Source organism: Egretta garzetta, unplaced genomic scaffold, assembly GCF_000687185.1.
Source record: "Egretta garzetta isolate BGI_Z169 unplaced genomic scaffold, ASM68718v1 scaffold175, whole genome shotgun sequence".
In the NCBI taxonomy this organism is placed as follows: domain Eukaryota; kingdom Metazoa; phylum Chordata; class Aves; order Pelecaniformes; family Ardeidae; genus Egretta; species Egretta garzetta.
The window spans coordinates 1,382,587-1,409,185 of record NW_009259860.1 but is presented as its reverse complement, the minus strand read 5'-3'; the positions used below and the strand labels follow the sequence as shown (position 1 = coordinate 1,409,185).

Genomic DNA, 26,599 nt, shown 5'->3' with positions numbered 1-26,599 from the left:
AGCCGTCTTTAGAATGACAAGGAGGTTAGTGGGTTTTGGGAGCAGCCAGCTCTGCTTTTCATTTCTGTCCATTCTGAGTCACATGGATGGAAATTAATAAGATTTCTTGGTCTCTATTTGGGAGCAGCTCATGGAAGAGCTCTATGCCCTCTAAAACGCTTAACTCGTATCTTGTAGAGATTTTGGTTGTGGTTTCCTATAATGGGCATTGGTAATATTTCTCCTCAGAAAACTAAAGCTCATGGTGAAATGAAAGCTTTCTGTCAGGGCTTTGCTCATAACAGACTGCTCATTTAATGATACAGGTTGGCAAACTGTGTACTCGTTTGCGTCTGGAACAAAGATGCAGGCTTGCCCTTTTCTGTTATTCTGAGAAAATGTTCAGTTGAAAATTGCATCAGATCACTTAATATTGCAGTTTGATATAGTGTCTTTTTGTGCCATTGAGCCAGGACTTTGGAACATAATTGCCCAGCAGTATTGATTTAATTGCCTAGGTTTATTTGTGGACTCCTAATTATTGACTGGAGGTAAATTTAATGGAGAAACCTTTATGAACACTGGGAAACTGCTGCTGTTGCTGTTATACATAATGAACTGCATCATATCCCTTTAGATCATTCTTCAAGCTAATTTTATTCCGCTGTGACAGTACGATAACATTTAAAATGTCATAGACATTTTATTTTTATTACTGACATACGCCATTTTACTGCTGCATTAGAATTTTGGGGGGGACTGAGGGAAGCACTAGTTGCTTTTTTACTGTCATTTTATAGATTCCCCTAAAGTGTAATGATAAAGGATAGCACACCTCTGTTTTACACTTCATCTGTACTTTTATTTTTCATACTCTTATGACTTCAAAAAGTCTAATTTCTTTCAGCTTTACAAGAATGTTAACATTTCAGTGATAAATATTTTTGCATTCCTGAAGCTCACAGTCCCCAGTCAGAGTTTGTGTATCCTTATTTTATCAACTACTGTAGAAACACTTGTGAAGAAATTACACCACTGCTAAGAAGCTTACAATTTGATAGAGCCATGTCCACGTCAAGATGTTATTACATAAATAAGAATCATATAATCAAAAAGTACAGTCATGTTCCAAGTTCTACAGAGCTGGTGAAAATCACTTATTGTCTAAACTGGCGTCTTGAATGGCCAGCATGTGTTTTCCCAGTTGCCTTTTTGTATTTGTACATTGACACCCAGTGACTAGTGTGTTCTCACTGAAGGATAAAAATGAAGCATCTTAATAACAGACTATTAGGATAAAAGGTAAAAGACTCTCTTGCCTGTGAAGAAGCTGTATGTGGAGAGGCTTCACAGAAGTACGTGGAGACATCTGCTACCTGCACAGGGGTATCCAAGTAGCTGGGGGAGGTATCACACTATAGACCATTGAGGTTTTAGCGGTTCATGGTACTTGGGAGAGTAGGGAACAAGTATGGTTATCTAATTATGTATGTGTATTTACAGCTTGCATGGCAAGTGATGAGCCTTTTACGTACTTTCTCCCTCGCATCTGCATTTGTATGTCTTATTACTTGAACCTGGCATAGTATAGTAGTGCTCTCTTTTTATAATCATAAAAAAAACCCAAGCCAGCAGTCTTCTCTAGCTTTTCCCATCATAGGAAACTTACATAGCTTAATCAAGAGGATAGTTTCACAGAGCTTAGACAAGATTCCTTGTACCACCAAAGGCTTTCATTCATTGTGACTGATTTTAAGTAACAGCATCCCAGAACAATCCATTAATAAATTTGCATGTTAGTCCAATCCAGATTGCTTACTGCCTGAAGTCTCCAAGAACTGTTTTTCAACCCAATACAAATCATCTGCCTAACTCTTCCAAACAATGGAACCTTCCTGAACCAAATGACAGCACTGATTTAGCATGTCCCTTATCAGATATACAGCAGCACTTGCCTTCCCTCCCTCCTCATGTACTCCTTGGGACATCACATATCACATAAACAAAGCTGCCTGATAAAATCTTTTCTCTCATGACCTCATTATGAACCTACAAATTATATTCCAATGGTGAATTCCCAGAAAAAATCCCTCCCCTCTGTTCTGTGGGCTCCCTGTAGGTATGTGTATAACCCGTCTCTAGAACAGGGTTTGGAACAGTATATTCACTCTTCATTGGTAGGGATTTTTCCCAACCCCTTTTTAGGATTTGCACTGGCTTCTAAATATAGATTTCCTCTGGTATCACCTGGGAATGTGCACTGACAGCTACGGTTTTTTCCTTTCAAATTTCTTGGGTTGGAACTTGCCTGGTTTGCTTTTATTAGTCTCCCTCCAGCCTGTGTCTGTCTTCTCCTTCTCTTTGAAGAAGTCTCTGCTCATTGTCTGTCCTCTGCTCATGTGCACACATGTATTCACCCATGCACAAACACACATGCACACACTCACCACTGCCAGCACCTTAAAAAAAAGCATCAGCAGTGCAGTCTGAACCATATCCTGGGCACCATTAACACTGGTATCAGACCATCAGAAAGTAACTGTGATTTTCTTGTCATTACGAGAATAAGAGCTCAGTCCTGTACACTGACAATCCATTATGGTTTAAATCTGTGTTTTATCACATGCACACAAACAAAACCACATTACATCACTTGTCCTGGACTGAAAACAAGGAGAGATTGGCTTGATACTCAGGAAAAGAATACAGACAGGCACATGTATATTTATATAATCATGTATATACAGCCATCACAAAGCAGAATGGACAAAGAACAATATGGAAGTGAAGCATTTATCTTTTTTTTTCTTTGACTTTTAGTTTATAGTGAAATTAGGAGGTTTGGTCATTATAACCTAAGTTTCTTTAGTTTTATTCTTTGTGGTTCACTTAATTTGAGGCAGCTTTGCAGTGTGTTTGGATAGTTTTGTTGGGCAGACGTGTAATTCTGATGATCCATATGGGGAGATTTAAAATAGGTGTAACTATTAATTCATATATTCCAGAAATTAAATACTTCTATTTTTTTGTTAACACATTTTAGACTCTGTGAAGCAGAGGCCAAGTGACATGGTACTCTGTGAATGGAAACGCTGTGTCTCATTAGAAAAACTACATTGCCTTGCATTCATTATGAGTCTTTTCACAGGCAGGTCGGTGTGTATTTATGCACTTGTGCTGAGTGAGACTCGGTCATGTCATGTAAGGTCAATAAGTATTACTAGTTTATTTTTTACAGAAGGGATCTCCGAAAGAAGTATACTCAAGGTCAGAATAAATAGGTGAGAGAAATAGAACTCTATCAGCGTTTCTGACTCTTTAGGATCATATTACCTTACAGTTATCCATACACTAAGTTATCTGTCTGATAAGTTGTGTAAGAAATAGGCCATTTAATTCATACGGCTTTCTAGTATCAAAGAAGGAATGTGTAATTCCGGTAAAGATAAATAAATAATGTAGTTTGCACTCTCAAATTTTCTGAATTTATGCAAATCAATTAAATACTACTTCTCTTAAAGCCTACCATAATGTTCTGATTTAGGATCACTATCATTGTTAATGTTTAGTGTTCACATAAATTTGTTGTGGCACAGATAACTGGAAAATATTTGAAGGAAGTATCATTATGTATTAAAATATATAATTATCAGTGGTATAAACAAACTTTCACTCCTTAGGTGCGCACTGAGCCCTCACTGAACTCCCAAGGCCTTCCACAAGCATATGGCAGGTTTGGAAGCTGGGATGAATACTTTTGAGTAGACACATCTTCCATGGTTGTGAAGTTCTGGGGAGAAATGTAGAAGGAAGCTTCCCAGGCTAGTTACAGAGCCATCATTAAAAGTAAATCTGACAGGCTTCTATTAAAGATGAAGACTGTAGCAATCATCCAGTTCTGGGTTTCTGTATTGAAAAAAAAACAGATAAAAAGCTACAGTACTTTCTCTGAAACCAACAAATGTTGAAAGAATGACATAATGTTCAACTTTCAAATGCTCTTGATTTAAATGAATGATTTAAATGGAAAGAGTTCTTGAAAGATCACTTTGCTATGACATGGAAGCCACAGAGAGTAGTGAGCAGCAAGTAAAATGTAGCTGGAATGATATGAGCCAGAGACATCAATAAGAAACCATTCATCTCAGGCACAACATTAAGGAGGTGAAATGTATCAGAAATGAATGTCGTCAAGCCAGGCAAGAAGAATTAGAGACTTTGAGGTTATGGTATAGTGTTCTCGTAAAAAACATATTTAGACAAGGAGGGAGAGCAATTAGAGTGAACAGGATGCTGGGGTCAGTGTTTTTAAAGCATAATAGCAAGTAAGTGTCACAGAATTTCAGATAAGATTATGTCTTATATTGCTCTGAATAGATTTGTGCTCAGTGAATTGGATCCTTCTATTCCCCCAAAAGTCATCACAATAGCGTGCGGGAGAAAGCTGACAGGTGTAGATGACTACTAGAAAATTGTTACCATAGACAGAAGTTATATATGACAGATGGAGACGTGTCTGGCCAGCAAGTAAGAGCCCTTCAAAACCCCCTTTCCTGTGGAAAAGGGAAATAATGCATATTATCATCCTGTTTCTGTAACTGCAAAGTGACTATTGAGCAACATGTAGGATTGCCATTCCAGTCACCTCATAATAGATTTTCCTGGCTACCATTTTAGATTTTTTTCCTGACTTGTTAGTATCAATATATAGATTCATATCTGTGTATCAGTTCAAACATTACACCAGCATTTGTATTTGATGTGCTTTTATGTCTGGGGTTTGTTTGTTTGTTTTATATTTTTTGTTTCATATATGTAGGAAATGGGCAGTACTCTGTCTGGTATAAATACTATGCAGTTTTCTCTTTAAGATGGAATATTGAAATGAAAATGTAAAATCAGAGCAGCAATACTCAAGTGTGGAACTAGAGAATGGTTCCAGACACAAAAGTATTGCCTTGAACTACAGTTGTGCAAAGCAGAGGAAGCTGGTGATTGGCTTGCTCAACCACTGGCTGTATTTTACCTGATCTATTTCTGGTGGCCTTATAAAGGTAAAATTACCTCTCCTTCTCATACGAGTGTCAGTTTTTACTTTTGGTGTGGGTCTGACCCTTCAATCACCACTGGTATCACCAGGAGTTCAAGAAAGCTGACAGAGCCCTGTGAAGCTGACAGAAACTTCCCAAGGGTGAATGAAAACTGTTTGGCACAGCACCGACCACCCTCTGGGTGGGCCCACAGTGACGAGTGCTTTGTACCACCTCCAAAAGTACTTCCCAGCATGCAGTGCACTGATGCACCCAGGCTGTGAAAGAAAACCTCCTTAAGCATTAAAGTAATGACACTGAAATATATACCCAGTCTCTTTCTTTGAAGACATCGATTGTGCAAATACATCTTTCATATCAGAGGAGATATAAAAGAGGTTTTCACTTTTCTCTGTAAATATGTAGATACAATTTTTTTGGTATCATGTTTTAGAGGACCAGACGTTTGTGTAATGTCCCAGTCAATGCAATTGGAGCTTTTGGGGGCTTGGGTTTTGTTTTGCTTTGGCTTTTTTTATTTACAAGTTTTCACATGTGAGTCTAAGGCAGTTGCCACAGCATTGAGAGCTGTACCAGTAGTTCTGTCTCATCCTCCTGAGAGTAGCAAACATACACTACCATTTCTCCATGCCCTAGAGTTGACTGTAACCTCTTATTGATCAGCTGATTGAAGATAAATGACAGAGATGCTGGTACTGCAGTTTACATCATTAACACGGTCAGTAAAGCATGAATTGTTCAATAAGGTGTTTATCTTTTTTCATTTTACTCTGTTCTTTTATCATTTTTATGATAGAGAGCAAATTTTCAGACACTAACCAGGCGGGTGAACTTTAAAGATCAGACGTGTGTATGTGTGGTAGTTGTCAGAACTAAGTGAAATCTAATGGTTTAAAGATATTTAATAAATGTTCTTCACATGAAGAAAATAAAGTTCAATGATCATTTTTCTTACGATGTTTCTTTTTCAGTTTCCTTTTGCCTCATACTTAATGGATGCCATACTGGAAAAATTAAATGAGAAGAAGAAACTGGTAGAAGAGTACAGTTCTCTCATGAAATAGACTGCATGATGTTGCTAAGAATGCCTGTCTTTACCAAGTGTGACTAAAATACGTGTGCTGTTTCCTCATGTCTTTCCTCTTCACATAAAGAACTGTCAATATGCAAGTTCAATAAATAAGTAGAAACTGTGAACTAATTAATTGTCGAACAAGAGGAATTCATTACTTTCCTATTTAGAAAGGAGCACGGTGTTTGATTGCTGAAGACAAAAATTGCTGCAAATCAGTGCAAAGTTAAAAATTATTTCCCTTTAAATGCATTAGCAGTGAGCACCAGTGCAGGCTTTGTAGAGAGGGGATGTTTTTGATACAACCAATATGCATCTGTACAATTCAGGAAGTACAACAAGCAGCTAAGTAACTCCTGGATGTACTAGTCAGAACAGTAGAAGTAGGATTTACAAAGGAACTGGGAATATCACTAGGATTTTGAATACCTAATTTCTTTTAGCTTCTTTGTAAATCCCATCTTTGTGACATACATTCTACATAAAATTATATGCTTTCTTTATCTTGGAAAAAATGAGAAAATGAATAATTGTAGAGAAAAAGTATTCAATGTAGAGTAATATTCCTGGGAAAAGCTGTATTTTCTTCTGAGCTGGAGTGTATTTTGTACAATGTATTTAATTGTATTTAAAAAAATCAATACAATAAAGTTATTTCCAGTGTGGGGGGTTTTTTCATTAGTAGTCCCAGTTCTTTTCAGCTAACACCAAGCAGCTGCAAGCCCTCACTTTCCTTGGGAAAATAGTGTAGAGTTTTATTCAGTTATTTCCACCAAGATTTCTCTGGCAGTGCTAACAAATTATTGTTGCTTCTTCACATCTTTGATCTTAAGAGTTTTTATTCCTCTGGACCAACCCACCTGGAAAAATGAAAGACCCAGGTTTCTGAATTCATGTGGTAATAATGTTTAGCTCTTATATGTGGATCTTCATCTATGGATATCAAGTAGTTTTACAACAGATGTCATTTCATTATTTGTATTGGGTGGGGAATCAGAAGCAAGATCTATTTGGCCTAAGATCACTCAACAGAAGCATGAAACAGAAAAGTTTCCTGCATGTCAGTCCAGTGCTTTTCCTAAGATGCCACCGTGCTTCTTTGAATTTATGGAGTACACTATTTGGTGTCTCTAGGAGAAGGATGGGGGAGGTAAGGCATTGGTAAACTTCTGCTCAGTTACACCTGGTGACAACAGGGGCTTGAGAGAATTTTTATTGGAATTACTGAAAATCATGCAAACATATTCCACCTGCACCTGTAAGTTAAGACCTGGAACTAGCCCTATATAAAAACCGAAACAAATCTTTAGGAATGGTTGACCACCACCTTTTCCAAAGCAAGAAATAAGGGGCATCATAGGAAAGTATCAGGTGACATATTCAAAGCACGCAAAACTAAGCAACTCCCATGCAAAGGCCATTGAGTGGTGGAACTGCTTGCCTCAGGGTAAAATTTACATGGGCTCCAATGCAAATAAAATTGTGCCAATAAAAATTATGGAAGATGAATCCATCAAAATAGATGGAAACCATGTTCATATGATTTTCAGCAATTCCAGCAAAATGTATTTGAAAATAATTTTAACATAACGTCTATTGCTGGGTAGTGGAAAGAACTTAGTGAGGCTAAAGATCTGTGAACATTAGCCCCTTCGTCTTCATTTCCATGCCCTTCAAGACCTGCTGGCGCTGATCTTAGCGCTTGCTGATCTTTTGTCTTAGTGAAAGAGCAGGGAACATCAGGCAATTCACATGGAAAATTGAGCTTTTTGAGGAAATTCCCAGACTAGTACCTTTTTCTCCTAACTTAAATGTCTTACTTTACTGGCCCTGCAAATTTCTGCACCTGGGCCCCTGGATATGGAGAGAGCTCTTTTCTTGGACAAAGAGTAAACAAGAGCGGTGGATGCTGCAGAACCTAATTATTATCTACTTCATCTGGAGAGAGAGGGGGGGGGGAAAAAAAACCAAAATCCTTAAACCCAGGTGGAGCCAGAATTATCACCATTTTTTCAAGGAATGGAAAATACAGCAAGTGTTATTTATTTGCAGTTCTTTCCCCTGTGCGTCACGTCACAAGAGACCCAAAAATGCTCTTCAAAAAAAATTATTTCTCCATGAATCTCTGTGGCCTAGGCCTTAAGGGTGGGATTCATTTTCTCTTTCTTTTGAAAGTTATTAAGGTCAATAAGCCTGCTAAGCTTACTTGGCCAAAACGTTGTATTCGGACTCTTTGCCAAAACGAGTTCTGCAGGACGTACCTTAGTACAGATATATATCTTTCCCTTCATCCCAGTCTTCTGCAGTTTTCTGTCTCTTTTCTGACGAGACTTTAACTTGCTAACGAGTGAGCCTGCAGAGCTGCCATCAGCGCTTGTGCTCCGCCGAAGAGGCAGATAATGTCTCAGTCTGGGAGAGCAAGCAAATCACTGACAGCAGCAGCACAGCGCCTCAATCAAGTAAGCAACAAGCTGGCTATGTGGGGACTGCACAGACCCTTCCAATGAAGGAGAAAGCTTCCTCACTCGGTCCAGCAAAAGGCCTTTAGAAAAGATCACTTGAAGGACTTCTGACCCATTGGCACAGGCAACAAAACAGCTTCATGTAGGGGAATTTCCATCAGATTAATTTATTGGCAATTATCAAGCTTTTAATTACTGATTCTCGTATTGAGAAAGCAAAGAAATCAACAGATGCTTACTGCAGTCCCAGACCTGGTCCCACATGGGTCGCCTGCAGCCGCCACCAGCACCTGCCAACTCTGCCCCGTGCACTCGGATGTTCGGTCCCTCCCGCCTGCGTGTTAACCTGGAAGCCTGACCATCATCCAAACTCTGAGGAAAGGCCTCAAATTTATACCAAGGAAGCATGTGTTTAAGTACTTGATGTAAAAGTTGGAAACAAAATTACAAAAATTTGTAGTTTCTGCATTATTTTAGCTACCTCAAGTCTGCATGGCATTGCAACCCCAACCGCTGCTTCGGGATTTTGAGTGGGGTGGTGGTCTTTGGCCTCCTCTTGCAAGCAGTCCTCAGAGAGCTGCTCTGGAGACCTGGCTGCTTTCTTTGGGTTTAGGTCTTAGTGCTTGCTAATCCACTAGCAGCATGAAAGGAATTCTCACAATAAATCATGGCCGCTATAGTGTTGCTTTTTCAGTTTCTAAATTTAGAGTTCGAAAATACAGTCCCTTTCTACCATTCCTTCTGTTCTGCTCAGAGAAGTTGGTGCACACAAGCCTTGTGAGCCAGCAAAAATGCAAAATGAACACTTGCCAGGTCTGCCTCCTTAGTCCCTCAAGCAGCCTGTTTCTGGCCAGTGCTTTCTCTCTAATGCAAACTTGTGGCAAGAGGCAGAAGAAATCTCTCACTACATCTTATTTGCTACACCGACTTGTTCCTTCTGATGCAGAGAGGATTAACTTAAATTGTGTATTTTAAGAAACGGCTTTTAATACACTACCACCAGCGCTAGTGTCTCATTACTTTGGCCCATCTGAAATGTAAAAAGAAAACATTTTGAAAACAGGGATGTCTCCCCTTGGGTTCTGGGTGTGTTTGGTGTTTCTTCCATGTCATTTATCACTTTCTTGGGTCAGTGGTGTGTCCTTTACCTTACCAATCAGCTTCTAGTCTCCAAGAGCATCAAGCGCAGGGAGATAAGGCTCAGATTATAATTTACTGTCTCAGTTGTGCAGTGAAAATGCTGGATCTAGGCTCAGCCTAGAGCCTGAGAGATCAGTGCCTCCCTCGCTATGCCTCAGGGCTGCCTTGCCTATGGGAGAGATGGGGCCTGGGCATCGGTGCAGTGGCTCAAGCTCTGGCCTCTAACCTCTGACTCCAGCGCCTGCCTATAGACAACCCTGCAGCACCCGTTGCAGCAAGACATAGGTTGCTATAGCAAACCCGTATAGGTAGCAGTCATGACCCCTGTTTTTAAAGACCAGGAGAGGCCAGTCATTCAACACTAAGCAAGTTTATCCGTTCCTCTTTGTACATTGTACCGAACAGGCTGTTCTGGGTCACCAAGGGAAATATTTCCAGAGGAAGAACTCGTGCCTTGTCAGGTACCAGTTTGTTTATCCCCATAAAAGCCTCTGGGTTGACTGGGCCAGGATGGGAGGAGGGTGATTATCACTTGAGATAGAACCTATGCCTCTGCCGAATGAATACCTCATTACACTCCTAAAATTTTCAGGCCTACTCTGGCAAAGATTTTCTTCCTTCTTACATTTTAAATGGTGGTAGGTAGAGTTCCCTGGATTTTTGGAAGAGATTTTTAGTACAGCTTTTTAGGGTGAAAATGGACCCTAAGTACCCTAATGAGAAAAGGAGAGGGAAAAGAACCCCAAATTATAAATTTGATTTTATGATGACAAGGAAAAAGTAGAAAAGCTGCCACTACTTCCCAAGTGCTCCTGAAATTATAGCACTGCTAGTCTTTCTGCAAACTTTGCTGGAAAGGTTGCCAAATAACTTTGAAGGTGTTTCTTAATTTTTTTAAGGTATTTCAAAGGTGCTTCCATTCAACTTTTTTGAATTTGATATAAACAAATGAAAATGGAAGTATCCAGTCAGTACTTTTTAGTGAAAAACAATTTCATATAGTAGTTTGAGATATTTTTGTAAGGACAATAAAGAGGCTGATAGTCCAAAGAAAACAAATTTTTTACCTTTCTCTGTCACAAATGTTGAATTTTGTCTCTGCAATGAACGCATTTATCTTTAGTGTTTATTTAATCTTTGCTCCACTAGTGGAAGAAGGGAGGGCTTCTGAAACAATCTTTCTTACTGTAAAAGGATTAAGAGTGATCTTATCTTGATTATGTTTTACAAACATTTTTTAAAAATCCCTTTTCACTGGAACCAGGCTCAGATTACACATGCATGTTACAAACTTGGTGAAGAACTGATTCTGTTTCGGGAAGAAGTATCAGCTCGACACTTTCAGGACAATATTGCCAACTAAGCTGAACAGAAAAGGTATTAAAGGCAGTGCTGCTTTGAGCTAACTATACCTACAAACACCCAGAAAATCCACCTCGTCTGTTTTGCTTTTTACTGCTAAGGTAGCCGTTGTATATCCTGGTGCTTCCTGGCGCGGTCTCTAGATGGCAAACTTCCACAAAAAATGGGTTGAGCGCTGGCTCCTGGCGGCGGCCGGTGCGGGGCTCCCGCCCGCAGCCCCTCCGGGACCTCCGGCTCCTGCCGGCTCCGAAATGCTGGGTCAGGCGGGCCCGTCCCTCGCCAGCAGAGCTGGCGTCGCAGCACGTGAAATACACGGGCTATTTACAGCCAGTATGTACAGCCTCACAAGGGCGAGTCCCTAAAATATAACAACTTTTATATGTATATATTTTTAGATATACACGCACATGCATACAGGCACGCACACGTCTGTGTGTTTACATGCGTGTGCGCATATCTGTACATGTATAAATATGAAAGCTTCAGGGTTGTGCAGAGCTTCAGAGTTGTCTAAGTGTTCCAGCCCATTCAAAAAATCTTCATTATGTACTCTAAAACGTCAGAATCAAAGTCAGAGCATCTGTCAGTGGTGACTTCTCACGCTATGTTTCTGTAAGTGCCATCTGTTTAACCCACACAAGTCCTAATTTACCTTGATGGGACTCAAAGACATAAGTCTTTCAAAATGTAGATCTTTTATTACAAATGAGATCCATCTGCTTCTGTCCTGAGGATTCTCCATCAGAGAAGGCACCGTGCACATTTCCCCACGTGCCTCAGCACTTCCTCATCATCTGAGTAATCCAATTATCTTCTGGGGTGTGATTTCTAAGGCTAGGTATCCTATACATGACTGAGACTCCGGCTGGTAAGTGTAAATATACGATATGACCTAATGGACACAATAAAGAGGAGTTCAGGGAGACACTGAAAACATTTCAAAGTGTTCATGTAGCCATCATGCAGTGTCTCACTCCTTGTATTCTTGGAAAAGAAGAAGAAACCTATTTGCACCATTATTTTTTCTCTGTAGTGCCTGAAGTACATCATATACACATTCAGTAGAATAACATATTATTCTAGGTCTACAAGTCCTTGAACCCTCTTCATTTTCTTCTGTGCTTCTCTTTGTTCCATTATGCACTATTCTCATACATAAAATAAGGGTCTATTTTTGAGATTTCCTGATTTGAGAATTCCCAGGGTATAATTATTTGAAATTTTCTGTGGTATAATGAATGATTGAGAGAGCTGGGAACACTCCCTGGCTTCTGCTGTAATCACATACTTAGAAATCAATTCAGCTGTGTTGTTAGCTGTGTTAAGTTTTTGTTGTTATCTTCAGGAATGAAGGGAGGCTATGGAGTCAGGAAGGTCTGTATTTTAATTCCTCCAGCTTGGTTAATTGCCTTTTCTGTTTCATCCCTGCAATTGAATTAATATTTAGCTAAACTATGAGCTGAAGATCAGAACAAGGAAAAAGGGAGCTGATTTCAATAGTGGTGTGCCATCATACACAGTTCATGCATCAGCATTAGATTGTTTCCTGTGATTAAAACTGGATGTGAAACTAGTATGTGAAAGGAGTATGTCTCCAAACAGGTCCAGAGCCAGATAAGCAAGGCATCCAGCTTGTTGAGGATATTGGCTAGATATCTTGAGATTTTTAGGTTGAGATGACAACCTTTCTGAGGTAAGTGGATTAGTATTTCCATCTTGCTCAACTATATAAAAGTCCAGCTTTCTGTGAGGGCCATTTTACAGCATCTCTAACTGGCTGGGGAAAGGTAAGGCTCACACCTTTGTGAAAGAATGAGCTTCTCAGGCTAACAGCCTATTCTGATACCTATATTAGATGCTGTAGAGAAGAGCTTCAAGTGACTCCAACCTATTGAACCTATTGCAAAGCACAGATTCGACATCTTCCTGAAACAGGGTAACTCCCCTGGTAAAGGAATCACACGTCATTATCTGTAATTCAACCAGTCCTAGATTTTGAAGGATGACAGTCAGATTTCCTTCATGGCTGGTTGTTGCTGAACAAAACAGAACTTGCAGCATAAAATGTTATAACTCGTTTTTAAAAAGTCAACCTGAGCTGAAAACTGATGTGATGGAGAATCCAGTACAGTAGCCCTATGATCAATAACTCTCACGACTCAAGGTTTGCCATTGAAATTGCCTAGATTCAGACTATCAAGCAAATCCCCCCATGCAGGTAACCAAGGCTGTGAGCTAGACAGTGCTGTAATTATAAGTCATGGTGTGGCTGTGGGGAGGAGGGGCGTGAGCAGACCACAACCATTGTAATGCATCTTTGCTACATCTTTACACATTGTTCATTCTGCAGAAAACCTGTTTAAAATACGTGCCAAGTCACAGTCTTGCTGCATGATTATTGTTCAAAAGGTAATGCTATTTCCCTATCCTATTTGATCAGTCTCTAGTTAAATGTGTAAGGAACACATTTGCTCTCTTAGCTACAACTTTGCATTAGGAACTTGTGTTGAACTAGTTATTTCAAGGGATTATCCCTCATTCTGTAAGTATGGCCAAGGTCCTTTTTCTTCTGTTTATGACCACACTTCAGAAACAACTGTAGTCAACAGGAACTCTACCTATGGCTTATCAATGTGAAAATCAGGGTTTACAGGTGTCAATTGAAAATGCAATGATTTTTAGTCTAAAAATATTGATTTTCTCTGTGGTGTACATTTTACAAATGTAAATAGGAGAAAAATATTGACCTGATAGAAAAGCTAGGATGAATGGTTAGTTAAACACTTATTTATGTAACTTACTATCTCTATTAAATTTCATTTAAGGTGTTCCTATAGTGAAGCTGCTAATTCTGCACTTGTTTTTCAAAATTAGACTTTTAACTTCTGAAGAAAAAGAACACATTAAAAATCAAAGCTGGGTTGTATTAGCAGATAGTAAAGAAATAAATAAGAAATGTGCTGATTTGGGAGCATGTTGCTATGTTGTCCACACAGCCTACCCTTAAGCATCTGGCTCAAGACAGGAATTTCTCTTGACAATTTCTCTTATTGTCATGCATGTTTTCCCAGCACTGAAAAGCAAGTGAGGCTACTAGCTGGCACAGGCAAGACATGAGTTAGCCCTGGGGACCTGTGATCTGCTTCAGACAGAACAGCCCAGCTTAATGGCCTGAAAACCCAAAGACACTGACTCCACAATCTGTAAGATTGTAAAGTAGGTATGTTTATTCAGCGCTGGGCAGCACGTCCCACCAAAGTCACGCACACCGCAACATGGCAGCTTGCCCTTTTTATATGTAGCAAAGTGTTACATATACATGAAGTTCCCAATACGCCTATACATAGGCATAACTTGTCCCTGCTTTGTATTAAAATTAGTTTCAAGAGGTCATTTCTGTAAGTCGCTCCGGACTTCGCATGCTCGGTGATTTGAGTCGGTGGTCTTCAGGGGGCGTTTACTTCATTCACTCCTCTTCTTAACCTTGTCCTTTTGGTGAACTCCAGCTTCTACCCCCCTTATTCCACTGTCAGAACAACACAGCTGGTACCAGCCGGCTGGCTCCCCATCCTTGTCTATCCTCATATCAACAAAGTGCCAGACACTTTGTTCTCCTATGTGCCTTCCAAGGGCTGTAACAAAGATGGGCCATTTGCTACTAATCTCTCCTCTTCCACATTCCCTACAGTGTTAGTTTCTTATACAGTGTTAGTTTCTTATCTATAGTTTACTCCATATGATTAGTAAGTTAATCTAAACCACAATGCTAGCAATTTAAGATAGATCTACAGTTGGCTTCACAAAGGTCCTTTTGTTAACCCTTTTGCATCCCTTCAATGCTGTGAAGTAGGGCTCCACCGCATTGACTTCCCTGGGCCCTGCCGTGCCTGTGACGCAGACCATGTGCTTGCTCCAGAAACGCAGCCTCCTCCAGCGTCTGGTCCCAGACACAGTGAGATGGCTCACATAGCGCCTGCCAGAGAGCGACAAGAGCAGGGGGCTGACAGACACTGGTTGAGTGACAGGCCTTCAATCATCAGGCAAAGTGAAGGGATGACTCGTGTCTGACATCAGCCCAGGAAAGCCAAACAACAATTCAGCTGCAGCAGGAGAGAGGACTGGAGATGGGCACTCCTACAGCACAGCTCAGCCAGGGACCAGTGCCTGAGCCTGAGCTCAGGTCGGCTCCTGAACTGAGAGACTGGGAGCGCTGAGTGAAGGTCCACAGAAAGAGCCTCATGGCTCTGACAGTGCTTTTCCTTGCTTTTCCTGCAGAGAGGAGTTCACTTCCAGCTTCAGCCCATGAGGCTCCCTTGTGTTGGTCTTCTCTTAGCTTTGCGTTGATTCCTTGCTCTCTCTTGGCTCCTGCTCGCATCATGATCCAGCTTTCCAAGCCTTCACAGATAGGATTACAGGGCTATGAAGTTAATGAATGTTCATATGTCCTTGACCTAGTTGTTGTTGTCTTCATGCATTATTTTAGAACTAATGCATACTACATAAGGCTGCCTGTGAAGTGTGATTCTGAACTACTAGAGCTCATGAAAAAAAATCTAGTACCTCCATTCAGCACTGACTGATGTTCGTCATCTTGAAAAGATGGCAAAATGAAATGCCACGGTCTCTTCCTCTCTGTCAGTTCAAATGGAAAAATAAGCAGTGATAATTTTAAAAAATATTCTGTCAATAAAATACTCTCCTTCAGAGGAAGACTTTAGTGGGGCTTCCTATGGAAGGAAGTGGTTACAGAATAAATTCTCAGTCTTTTAAGACTGAAACAGCCATGTCCTCCAGACAATATAGACACACATCCCCTCCAGATAGTACAGACCTCCCCTCCAAACAATGAATGAACAGGGGGCACGTTGTTTGCAATTGATCTGAACTGCCACTAAGACAAATAGGACTCAAATGATCTTTTACTTTTTCAGGACATAGAATTTCTCAGGTCACTGTAATGCTCTTCCCTTTCTGTGTTTAGCATTTGAAATTTTGTAATTGAATTAAAAATTGAATGTTTGTAAAAGATTTAAAAATAGTTAAGTGGGTGGATATTGGACACATGTACTGTAAACCTGGAGAGGTAAATCAGGAACTGAAGTACTAAAGAAGCAGAGATTACTTTTTTTTATATAAATGACCTTGTGTCTAACACTGGATGGCACTGAAGTACACGCTATGAAGCCAAATAGGGTACAGGAAGTGGCTAAGTTCCATTACAAGGCTTCTTTTTGCATGGAATTAACTGGATAAGGGGTTTTCCTGGTATTAACCTCCCCCAAAATAGCATCTGTATTTAAGGTGCTGCACAAAGAGGATTTGTAAGTCATTTGTGAGGTCTGATTCAGAATTAATCCTAACATTATGACAGAAACTCAGCAGACACTTGGCGTAGTGATGATTTAATGATTTAGATTGAGACTTCAAGCCAGAGTTTAAACTCTATCCTGATACAATGCAGACTAACTTTCTGCGTGGTTTCATATGACCCTGGCTTACCTACTGACTGACATGCAGTTTGTTGAGAGCTGAGTATATGCCCTCTATTTAGGAGGGAGATTTCAGTATTCATCAGTATGAGGGGTTTGCGGTGGTGCAACACAGATGAGGAGGGGAAGTCAGCACATGCCAAATTGTAAGCGCCCTAGAAGTCCCCTGGGTATTAAGTAGCCTCTTGAATCACTGCTGACCCTGCTTGTGAGAAGAATGAAAAACGGTGAAGAATGAAGAACGATGATGCAATGCAAGCACCAGATGAGTGGCAATGCCTCCTTCCTGCCTTCTTGTATCTGCGTATGCTGTGTATTCTACAGACAGAAAGTCTCAAAACAACCCATTTGGAGGTGACTTTGAAGAAGTTGTCTTGCCTATATTTTAAGTGTTGCCTTCTTGTTACTCTTAGAGCTCCCTTGGATCTTGACATGTCTTGTGTTTAGCAGAGCAATGAAAGGTCAGGATCTCTCCTATTCTGAACAAGTCTAAGACCTTGTCAAGTCACTTGTTTGCTATGACACAGAGCCTATTTGAAGGTCATGGTCTGATTACTTCATACTAATTTCCTTTTTTTTTTTTTTTGAAATTGTAATAGGCAATATTTTCTTTGACTCATTCTTTTCCAAAACATAATGATTCACCATGATTTATTTCTATTGTTGTCCTTGGATGTTTGCTGTTAATTTTGATCCTTGCACTAACTTGGAATATGATCCTGTATTTAGTCAGAGATAGATAAAGTACCAGAGACTGATCAGTTCTTCAAAAAAATTGCTTTCCTTGAACAGTGAACATGGCCTAGTAATAATTTTTACCACAATCATTACCTGAATGAAGTCACCCAGCTTCCTGAATATGCAAAGTCTGTTTTTCAACAGCTTTCCAGTGGCCTCCAAAACACCTTATTAGTTATGACTTTGAACTGGAGGATGTTCTGTGTTGCAGGTGTAATTTAATTCTGGCACCTTCATTCTAAGAGGCATTTCTGTCCACAAACTATTGAGATCAGTAATTTTTCATCCGCAGAACTGTATGATGGGGACTGGAGCATGGTGACAGCATCTGGAACCAGACTAGCATCAACATCTGGCTGATTATTAATATTTAAACTGAAGGATAAAAGCCAACACACAGATATGAGCCATTTAGTATTATTTATGTTTTACATCCAAGGAACACTTTACACCCAAGGAACTGAAATCTGGGGACAAGACTACTCTGTCCATCCAGAGATATGGAATGAATCAGTCATAGTCCAAGTTAGGCATAAAAACCAGAACTCTGTTTTCCAGCACTGCACCACGCAGACCACAAGACCATAATCAGATACGACAGCCTGTGGAGTTCATGTTTCCTTTAGCTGAGATGGGCACCCACACTGCATTTGCTATGTTTTACTTCTCCTGTCATGCTGGTTTGCTGGACAGTGTCCTGTGCTGGTAGGTTGTGCTTCAGACACCTAAACCTAAATGAGCAGTGTTTCTGTTTTGAATCTGTGCTCAAAGGCCTGGAAGTCTGTACAGATGCTATGACATGGATGGGAAAACTCTGCAGCAAAGAGATAACCTGAGAAACACTTTTTAGGAGTTAGATTACGTCCCTCACAAACAATTCCAAGAAAAAAACCACGTATTTTAATCATTCATAAACTGAGATGCGAACCTATCATAATTCTAACATACCTTTTACAGTATCCAGTAATAAAATCTGACATCAGATTACTCCTTCACCCCCTATTCCCTCCAAACTTTTAAGAAGATTGTGTGACAGGGACGAATAGTGGCTGTTCACTTCTAAGTTCTATTACTCTGAAACCTTCTGACTGAAAAAGAGTAGTGACTCATTGTTCTGGTGTGTGGTTCTTTACTGCGTAACAATCATTGATAATGTGTGAAATGCTACACCCATAAACCAAAAAGAACACGCCCATTGTTACAGTCCATATATTGGAGTCATAAATCCTAAAATACTGCTAAAAATACAGTGACTTTCCAACAAGTCAGTGAAAAGTGTCTCACCTTTTCATCAGTTGCTGATGTCCCCTAAGTAATCAGTGATTTGGTTTAAAAGGAAGTGTGGATGGATAGAAAAACAAACCTCCTTCTTCTGAAGTATCCAATGGCACTTACTTTATGTGGGTTACAGAGCAGTCTATCAAAACAGAGAGAGGAAAATAAATCAATTGTAACACATCTATAGATGGTCCCACAAAATAATCCTGATCAATGCTCATGAAATTTTCAGTGGAGTTCAACCCTGAGTAGCAGTAAATTGCTTCTGACATTGCAGTGGTTTATATATCATTTTTATTGGCTTAATGAAATATACATGTGTACATTCTCCCTTGTCTGCCCTTCACTCTTCCTAATGAGCTCATCTTTTTGTAGCCTTCATTTGCCATAACAACCACCTTAAAGCAAAAGGAAAAATATAAAACATTTGATAACTGCTGTGAGTTAAACTTGATATTAGAGGTCTTCTAGGCATTAGATATGTTCTAGGCTTCATACAGTTGCCCATTCATTCATTGCCCATGTCCTAATTCTGCTTATTAAAAAATATCACGTCTCATTGATAAAAACCCATTTTCTCAGAGAAAATTATTTGGCCATAATTATTCTGATTAGTTTATTAATTATTAATTCCTAATAATTATATTAAAATTTTATATCCCACCATAAAACCAAGAAGACAATCAGGATGAAGTGACAGTTGTTAATGCAGAAGAGGATCATGCTTTTGATGTCGATTCCTAATCAAACTCCAGCCACAGGATAAATGACCGAGTTCACTCTTGGATCGGGAGAATTTAGGCAACAATGTATGACCAAAGAGCAGCAGTCTAGGATACCTTGCTGGCTGGTTAACCCATGAATGAGGTCAACTTAGACCATGGTTTTCATACTAGTAGTAGCTGAAGGGGAAAGTGCACAGAACAGAATTAATTTATTTAAATTCTGATGGTATTGCTAGATCATCACTCTCAATCTTATTCGCCTTCTGTACCACACCTTCTCCTTTGCTGTATCACTACTTTTGCCTCCAGTGCCTGATACATAAGTGCCACCATTGTCCAGGCTTATTCCATTGCTGGAAGAAGAACTCACCTGAGTATGTGGCTGATGTCACCTTTTTACAGTGAACATACTTTGCTGATGTTTGTAAACTTCTGAAATTAATTTATTGGTTGTTTTTCTTGTATTTTAAAAGTTGACTTGACCATATGTATGCCTCTACTTTTTCTTATTATTTGTAACTTTTATCCATCTAACCTTTTGTGCTAATTTTGGCTGGAATAGAGTTCATTTTACTTCATATCAGGTCGTATGGCGCTGTATTTCAGATTTGTGACTAAAACAGTGTCAATAACACACCAACCTTTTAGCTATTGCTGAGCAGTGTTTGCACAGCATCAAGGCTTTCTCTGTTTCTCAAGCTGTCCCACCAGCAAGTTGGCTGTGGACGCAGGGAGGTTGGGAGGGGACACAGCCAGGGCAGCTGATCCCAAAAGGATATTCTGTACCATATGACATCATGTTCAGCAATAAAAGCTGGGGGAAAGAAGGAAGAGGGGTGATGTTCGGAGTGATGGCGTCTGTCTTCCCAAGTCACCGTTACGAGTGATGGAGCCCTGCTTTCCTGGGCTTGGCTGAACACCTGCCTGCCCATGGGAAGTGGTGAATGAATTCCTTGCTTTGCTTTGCTTGTGTGCACGGCTTTTGCTTTCCCTATTAAACTGACTTTATCTCAACCCACGAGCTTTCTCACTTCTCCCGTTCTGATTCTCTCCCCCATCCCACCAGGGTGGGGGGAGTGGGCGAGCAGCTGTGTGAGGCTCAGCTGCTCTCTGGGGACTGTAACACCCATTTTCCTCAGACATTGTTTCTTGTAGTACTGGATGCTCAGTTACAGAGTGCTGTGAACTCTGACTTAGCTTCATTACAGACTCTGACTTCCTGTCCCTAACAAAGTCTTATTGTTCCATCAGGAATTCATTGTGTTCCTCCCTCCCTGCCCAACCCCAGTAACGTCTCTGAGCTTTTTGTCCCAGCATCTGCTCCTGATCCGTTCTCTCAGTAGGTGTTCAGCCCTCCAAAATTATAAGACCGTGTAGTGTAGTTTTTTTTCTTAATGAGGTTAGCTACATGCTCTCTTTGCACCTTGTTTAAAACAGAACTATTTTCTTACATTTCACTTTTATATGGAGTGCCTTTCTCCCTAGTTTCATAGAATTCAGTTGCCATTGCTCAACTTAACTAAAAGGCATTTGATTTATCATGTACTTCAAAACCAACTACTGCTTTTTTTTTCTGCTTGCAAAGTGAACTTTTGTTTAGAACTTCCAATACACATCCCTACAGACCCAAAGTCTGTAGCCATCTGCACCTATTTTAAACTACAGCGGGGCTTTTAACTGCTCCATCTTCACCATTAGGATTTCTTTCCTCTTTAAGCAGTGACCAGACTTTGTCAGGTTGTGGTTTTACAGTTACCCTAAACCAATAGAAACACTGGCTGCCATCAAAAGTGACAATCTCTCCATTACCCCCTGCTTTGGCTGCCTGTCCCGCTACTCCCTTTGGACTAGTGCTAGCGGCGATATAGGTAAATGCAACCTGAACCTTTTTTCTTTCCTTTGGTTATTTTTCAGCTACATCAGTTTCCTGACCCAGCTTGCTGTAGAGATGCAGAAACCCAGCCAGACACAGCATGGAGGGGGAGGGAAGGAGGGCAGAAAACCCACCGGCTTGGAGAGAAGGAAGAACTGGCAGGACCTTCATCCTCATGTCTTAATCTTGCTTTGTGTTCACCTGCACCAGCCCTTGTATAACAAGGCGCCCTGCCCAGACCCAGTTGTAATACTGGCCTTCTAAACTGAGGGCCTGCTATGTGGCAAGAATGAAGATATGGGTCAGCTTCTTTTGGCATGAGATTAAGATGCCACTTTGATTTAAATAGAATAAAGATTTCACTTCACAGAAATCAAAGTAGTCCTTACTGGTTGCTGTGTGCTAAACATACATTTCAATCTTTTTAAGCATGCTTAGAGTGCTAAGATTGGAGAAGATCCCAAAAGCAGAATTGATTGATTGGAACCTGTAGAAAACTATGTAGTTTTTATATACTCTGGGCAAAGTAGTACGGGCAAACAGGATAATCCCACTGTTAAAACACCAAGCTTTATGAACACAGCCCTTAGTTTTACCTTTGGGTGTACAGATGGTTTCAACTCTGATTCTGACCCTGTGGATATGTCTACCCTGCAGATTTGGTAGGTTACTTCACAGCAGTGTAATGAGAACAGTTTAGCAAGTGCACCATGGGACTTCTCAGGTGCCTCCTGCAAATTCACTCTCCCGTAGAAATGCTCTGTGAGGTCCTAAATACTGGCGGAAATATTCACAAAGAAACAAATTATTCTTAAGTCCAGTAGAAAAATTGTTGGCTCCAGGAAGCTGTGGATTAAATAGCACCTGAAGCCCAGTTTCTGTAAGTGCTAATGGCATTGTAGACATTAAAAAAGTGAGTGCCCAGCCTCATTTGAAAAAATCAAACCGTTCTTACAGCAACGTTCAAAACTACTTTGTGACACAGAGTTTCAAAATATCTTACTCTACCATGGTAAATGAAAATTGTTTGTGTCTGAAAAACTTTTCTTCCTTTCAGACCACTTTTCAAAACACGTAAATAACAGCAGATTTTTTTTTTATTTTTTCTTGGAGGAAGATACTGGAGTGCCAGAGTCTGTATGAAGAGTCACAGCCTCCATTGTAAAGATCATGACACAAAGAAACAGAGTGCCTTGAGGTTAGCTAGTGATGTTGAATCTGCTCTTAACTCAAACAAGGCATTTTAATTTGAAATCTAAACAGAGGACACTGCTACAGAATTTGTAAAGACACGGGGAGTAGAAATGAAGGAGAATGATGCTTGATATATTTGTTTTAAAAGGCAAATCCAAAGGTCTTCTTTCTTTATTTCCAACTGAAAAGCGCAGGTGCTTATCCACTGATAACTAGATCATAATGGATTCAAAGCCGGCAAACTATTCTTCTGTTGTGCTCCTTTTTCTCTTTGGAAACTCTATTCAGATTAAGATCACTGCACCCATCAAAGAGGAGGCAGCTTTGGAAATCACCCTATAATTCTGCCTCCCCATTGGAAATGACTATCACTTTTGCACAGATAATATGTCATTTCTCGTATTTGAGGAATCATTTTGCAGTAATCAAAATATCTCACTAATTTTGCCCACATCTACTAAGTAAGTCAATGTGTAAAATTCCATCTGAAGCCTCTCCATATATTGGCTTTTATATTTCAAATAAAAAAATATATTGGTAACCAATATCTGATAGAAACATACATATGAAAATCTTACTCATGGGTTAAATGAGACCAGACACAACAGGAATCAATTTCTTTAAGATGATGGTGTATTTGGAGTCACTAATCCCCCAGCTTTATCTCTGAAGGAACCCATAAGCACAGGCCATTATTTTTAAGTGAGTTTGTTTGAAGATTTGGACATCAGTTTTTCTACTTTCCTTTCTCTGAGAAAGAATGGTACCCTCCCACCTGCATCTGCAGGTAACTTCCTATCACAACCTCATGACTGAAGGGAAAGAAATTGAAAGATCAAAGGGCAAAGATGGCATGCAGATGCAGTCAAATCTAACGTGAATTGGAGAGCAAAAAAGATGTCAAGAGCTGTCAGGAGGAATCAGGGCAAAAGTATAACATGGCACCCAAAGGATTAAAACATGCAGGGAAAGAATGATTATGAAAGAACAAAAAGAAAAGGACAGTTAGAAAATAGTTTGTTTAGTGAATGAGGGTCGGGAGGAAATATACAAGGAAAGACAGCTTTCATGGCTGTGAGTTTGTCAATGACTACTTTGAAAATTTATGTGGAAGTCTCCTCTTGGGGTGATTAGTACACATTGGGTACCTTATCTGATATACTACCACTCTTTAGCCTCTTTTTAGGCGCGCATAACTGGAACTATCTAAACACATGATAAAAGCAATGTTAAAAGCTAAGTAATGGAGCAATTGCATTGCATAGGAATTGGGAAGATCTGGATTTGGGTTTGGGACTTTTTGTAAGTACTCCTTAGAATAACAATTGTGCTTGGCTCTTTCACACATGCTATGAATAACTCCAGAAAGCACAATGCTGAGATTTTGGAAATGATCTAAAATAAGAACCTGTTAAGAGCTGTAAGAACAAAGCTGCAAAAATTTTAGCCTATTATTCTTTGAGCACAGTATTACAATATATAGTTGAAGGATTTAATTCCTTGGTGGCAGTTATTCCATACTTTTTGCTTTCTAAGCAGGTCCACTAATTGTGATGATGTGAGAGTTTAATGCACTAATGATTGTTCACTGTTAATGCTAATTCACTGACCTTAAGCAGCTTGAGCTGAAGATATTTATAGTTTGGCACTGCCTGAAGTCTTGGATGTTGAATGGGAAAGCAGTAAGTGCTTCCTTCAATTGTTCATTTCTGACTATCAGCTTGGACTCCTGGCATGCCACCAACATCTGGAGCAGCTGGCCTATTTTGTCTGGTATGCAGTAACGTTGACAGAGTATTTAAAATGACATTAGTAAGAATGGCCTGATGACAGTACTGTGCTACATGACCCATGATCCAAGGTCAGTTTCCAATTTTAAAGCATTATGGCAAAGGCAAGTTCAGGACAGTACCACTCTGAGCAGTTTTAGGGACCCTAATGGGCTCTGAAAGACCAAACAACAGATGGAAAGGAGCATCTAAAGCATTCCTCTTCAGAGCAGGCCTAAGGCAAATAATTATTCTTCTTTAGAAGAAACTAAAGTAGTTTTTAATGTTTGGACTAGTTCATTGCAGAATCTGCCTCTTGGCAAAGGCAAGTTCAGGACAGTACCACTCTGAGCAGTTTTAGGGACCCTAATGGGCTCTGAAAGACCAAACAACAGATGGAAAGGAGCATCTAAAGCATTCCTCTTCAGAGCAGGCCTAAGGCAAATAATTATTCTTCTTTAGAAGAAACTAAAGTAGTTTTTAATGTTTGGACTAGTTCATTGCAGAATCTGCCTTTTTTTTTTTTTTTTTTTTTAATTTAACTTCAAGAACCCAAATGCAATCTTGGGGGAAGACACTGATTCTTTACTGTTTCCACCTCCTTTACAGCAGGCCTGACTTTCTCACTAGGCTTAAAATTCAGTTTGCAGAGGGAAGTGTGCACAAAAATAGGGATTCTTAAAATGGGTTATCCTTTTAATAAAGGCATTTAATTTAAGAAGCATAGGCCAAGAAGTAATAGAAGAGAGTTCAGGGCAGAATGTCGGTACAACATTTTACTTAATGTGCTGAGCAAGGACTGTAGCCCTTAAAGTTTAAAAACATCTTTTAGAAGGTCCCTCAAGTATGCAGAGAGAGGTACTCCCTTTTATTAGGTATCCATACTGGTATACTTGAAAAAAAGAAGTCTTCTTCACAAAGTCATTGAGGCTTCTAAATGTACCAAAAACTTGCCTGATTTTTGCAACCATATCCCCTGTTCTAACAATCTACCTATAAAATATGCTCTGTGTGCATTTCAACAAAATATCAGGGGTGTTCAATTGAACAGAGCTCGTTTCTGCTGTTTACATACACAGTGTTTCTCTTACAGAAATCTCACTGGGACTTCAGCAAACCATACCTACATTTGTTTAACTGGGAGGGGAGACACCATCCACTTCCTAACATGTTAACCAGATCTCTTTTTCCTTTTATTAATTCACCTGCTCTCCCAAAGTATCATCAGCCTTCAATCTTTCTCCCTCATTCCCACCTACCATTTCCTTTAGAAAGTAAGTGAAACACATTCCAGCAAAAATATTATTTAAAAATGTGGAATATTTATAACGGCACAGTTCTTATTGATTTTGAGGTATTGTTTTGGCAGTGTAGAATAACCTCAGTGTAAATTGGTGCTATATGTAAAAGACAAATTTACTGACCATTGGTGAATGTGGCGTCACTGGCAAAGATCACAGAGATATGTTGCACTGAGTACAAACCCACAAATAATGTTTCTTTCAAGCCATGTGGAACAGGGTGATTAGAAAGACATTTTTGCTTCCAAAGGTATCGTACATTTGTAAGTTATTGATTTCTTACCACAAGAACTTTTCTTCCATATATGATGTAAGCAGCCTTCAGTTCAAGACTTGCCTCTTTAAGCTTGCTATTGGACAGGAAATATAGATAACTTATGAGTTTAGAAAACTAAACCAAACCAGGGAGTTTTTCAACAAGTGTCTGCAGTTTTCAAATAGTAAATTAGACTGAAGAGTACCTGAAATAGCTGCAAACTAAAGAAAAAAAAAAAAAAAAGGACAAAAAGAGGAAGAATTACATGGATTCCCCAAATATTATAAAATTGTCGTGGTTTAACCCTGGCTGAACACCAGGGGCCCACCAAAGCCGCTCTATCACTCCCCTCTAACCAGACAAAGGAGAGAAAAAGTAAATCAAAAGGGCTTGTGGGTCGAGATAAGGACAGGGAGAGATCATTTTATCAGTTACCATCATGGGCAAAACAGACTCCACTTGAAAGAAATAATTAATTTATTATCAATCAAAATCAGAGAAGGAGAGGACAAAAACTGCTAGATCTTAAAAACCTTCCCCCCACCTCTCCCTTCTTTCTGGGCTCAACTTCACTCCCAGCTCCTCTACCTACTCCCCCCAGTGATGCAGGGGGACGGGAATGGGGGTTGAGGTCAGTTCATCATATGTTGTCTCTGCCGCTTCTTCTTCCTAGGGAGAGGCCTCTTCCCCTGCTCCAGCGTGGGGTCCCTCTCACGGGAGACCGTCCTCCACGAACTTCTCCAACGTGAGTCCTTCCCACGGGGTCACAGTTCTTCACGAACTGCTCCAGCATGGGTCCATAATTTCCACAGGGTGCAGTCCCTCAGGAGCAAACAGCTCCAGCATTGGGTCCCCTGCGGGGTCACAAGTTCTGCCAGCAAACCTGCTTCGGCATGGGCTCCTCCCCCCA

General features: G+C 40.0%; 1 protein-coding gene across 1 annotated transcript in view; it reads left to right on the top strand.

Annotated features, from left to right (window-relative positions):
* Positions 1 to 6,094, top strand: part of CNTLN (centlein) — a 179,798-nt gene extending 173,704 nt beyond the window's left edge. The window contains exon 26 of the mRNA XM_035895579.1: positions 6,002 to 6,094. Coding sequence (XP_035751472.1) covers positions 6,002 to 6,094 — 93 coding nt within the window. The remainder of the gene's footprint in view (positions 1 to 6,001) is intronic.
* Positions 6,095 to 26,599: the final 20,505 nt, after the last annotated feature.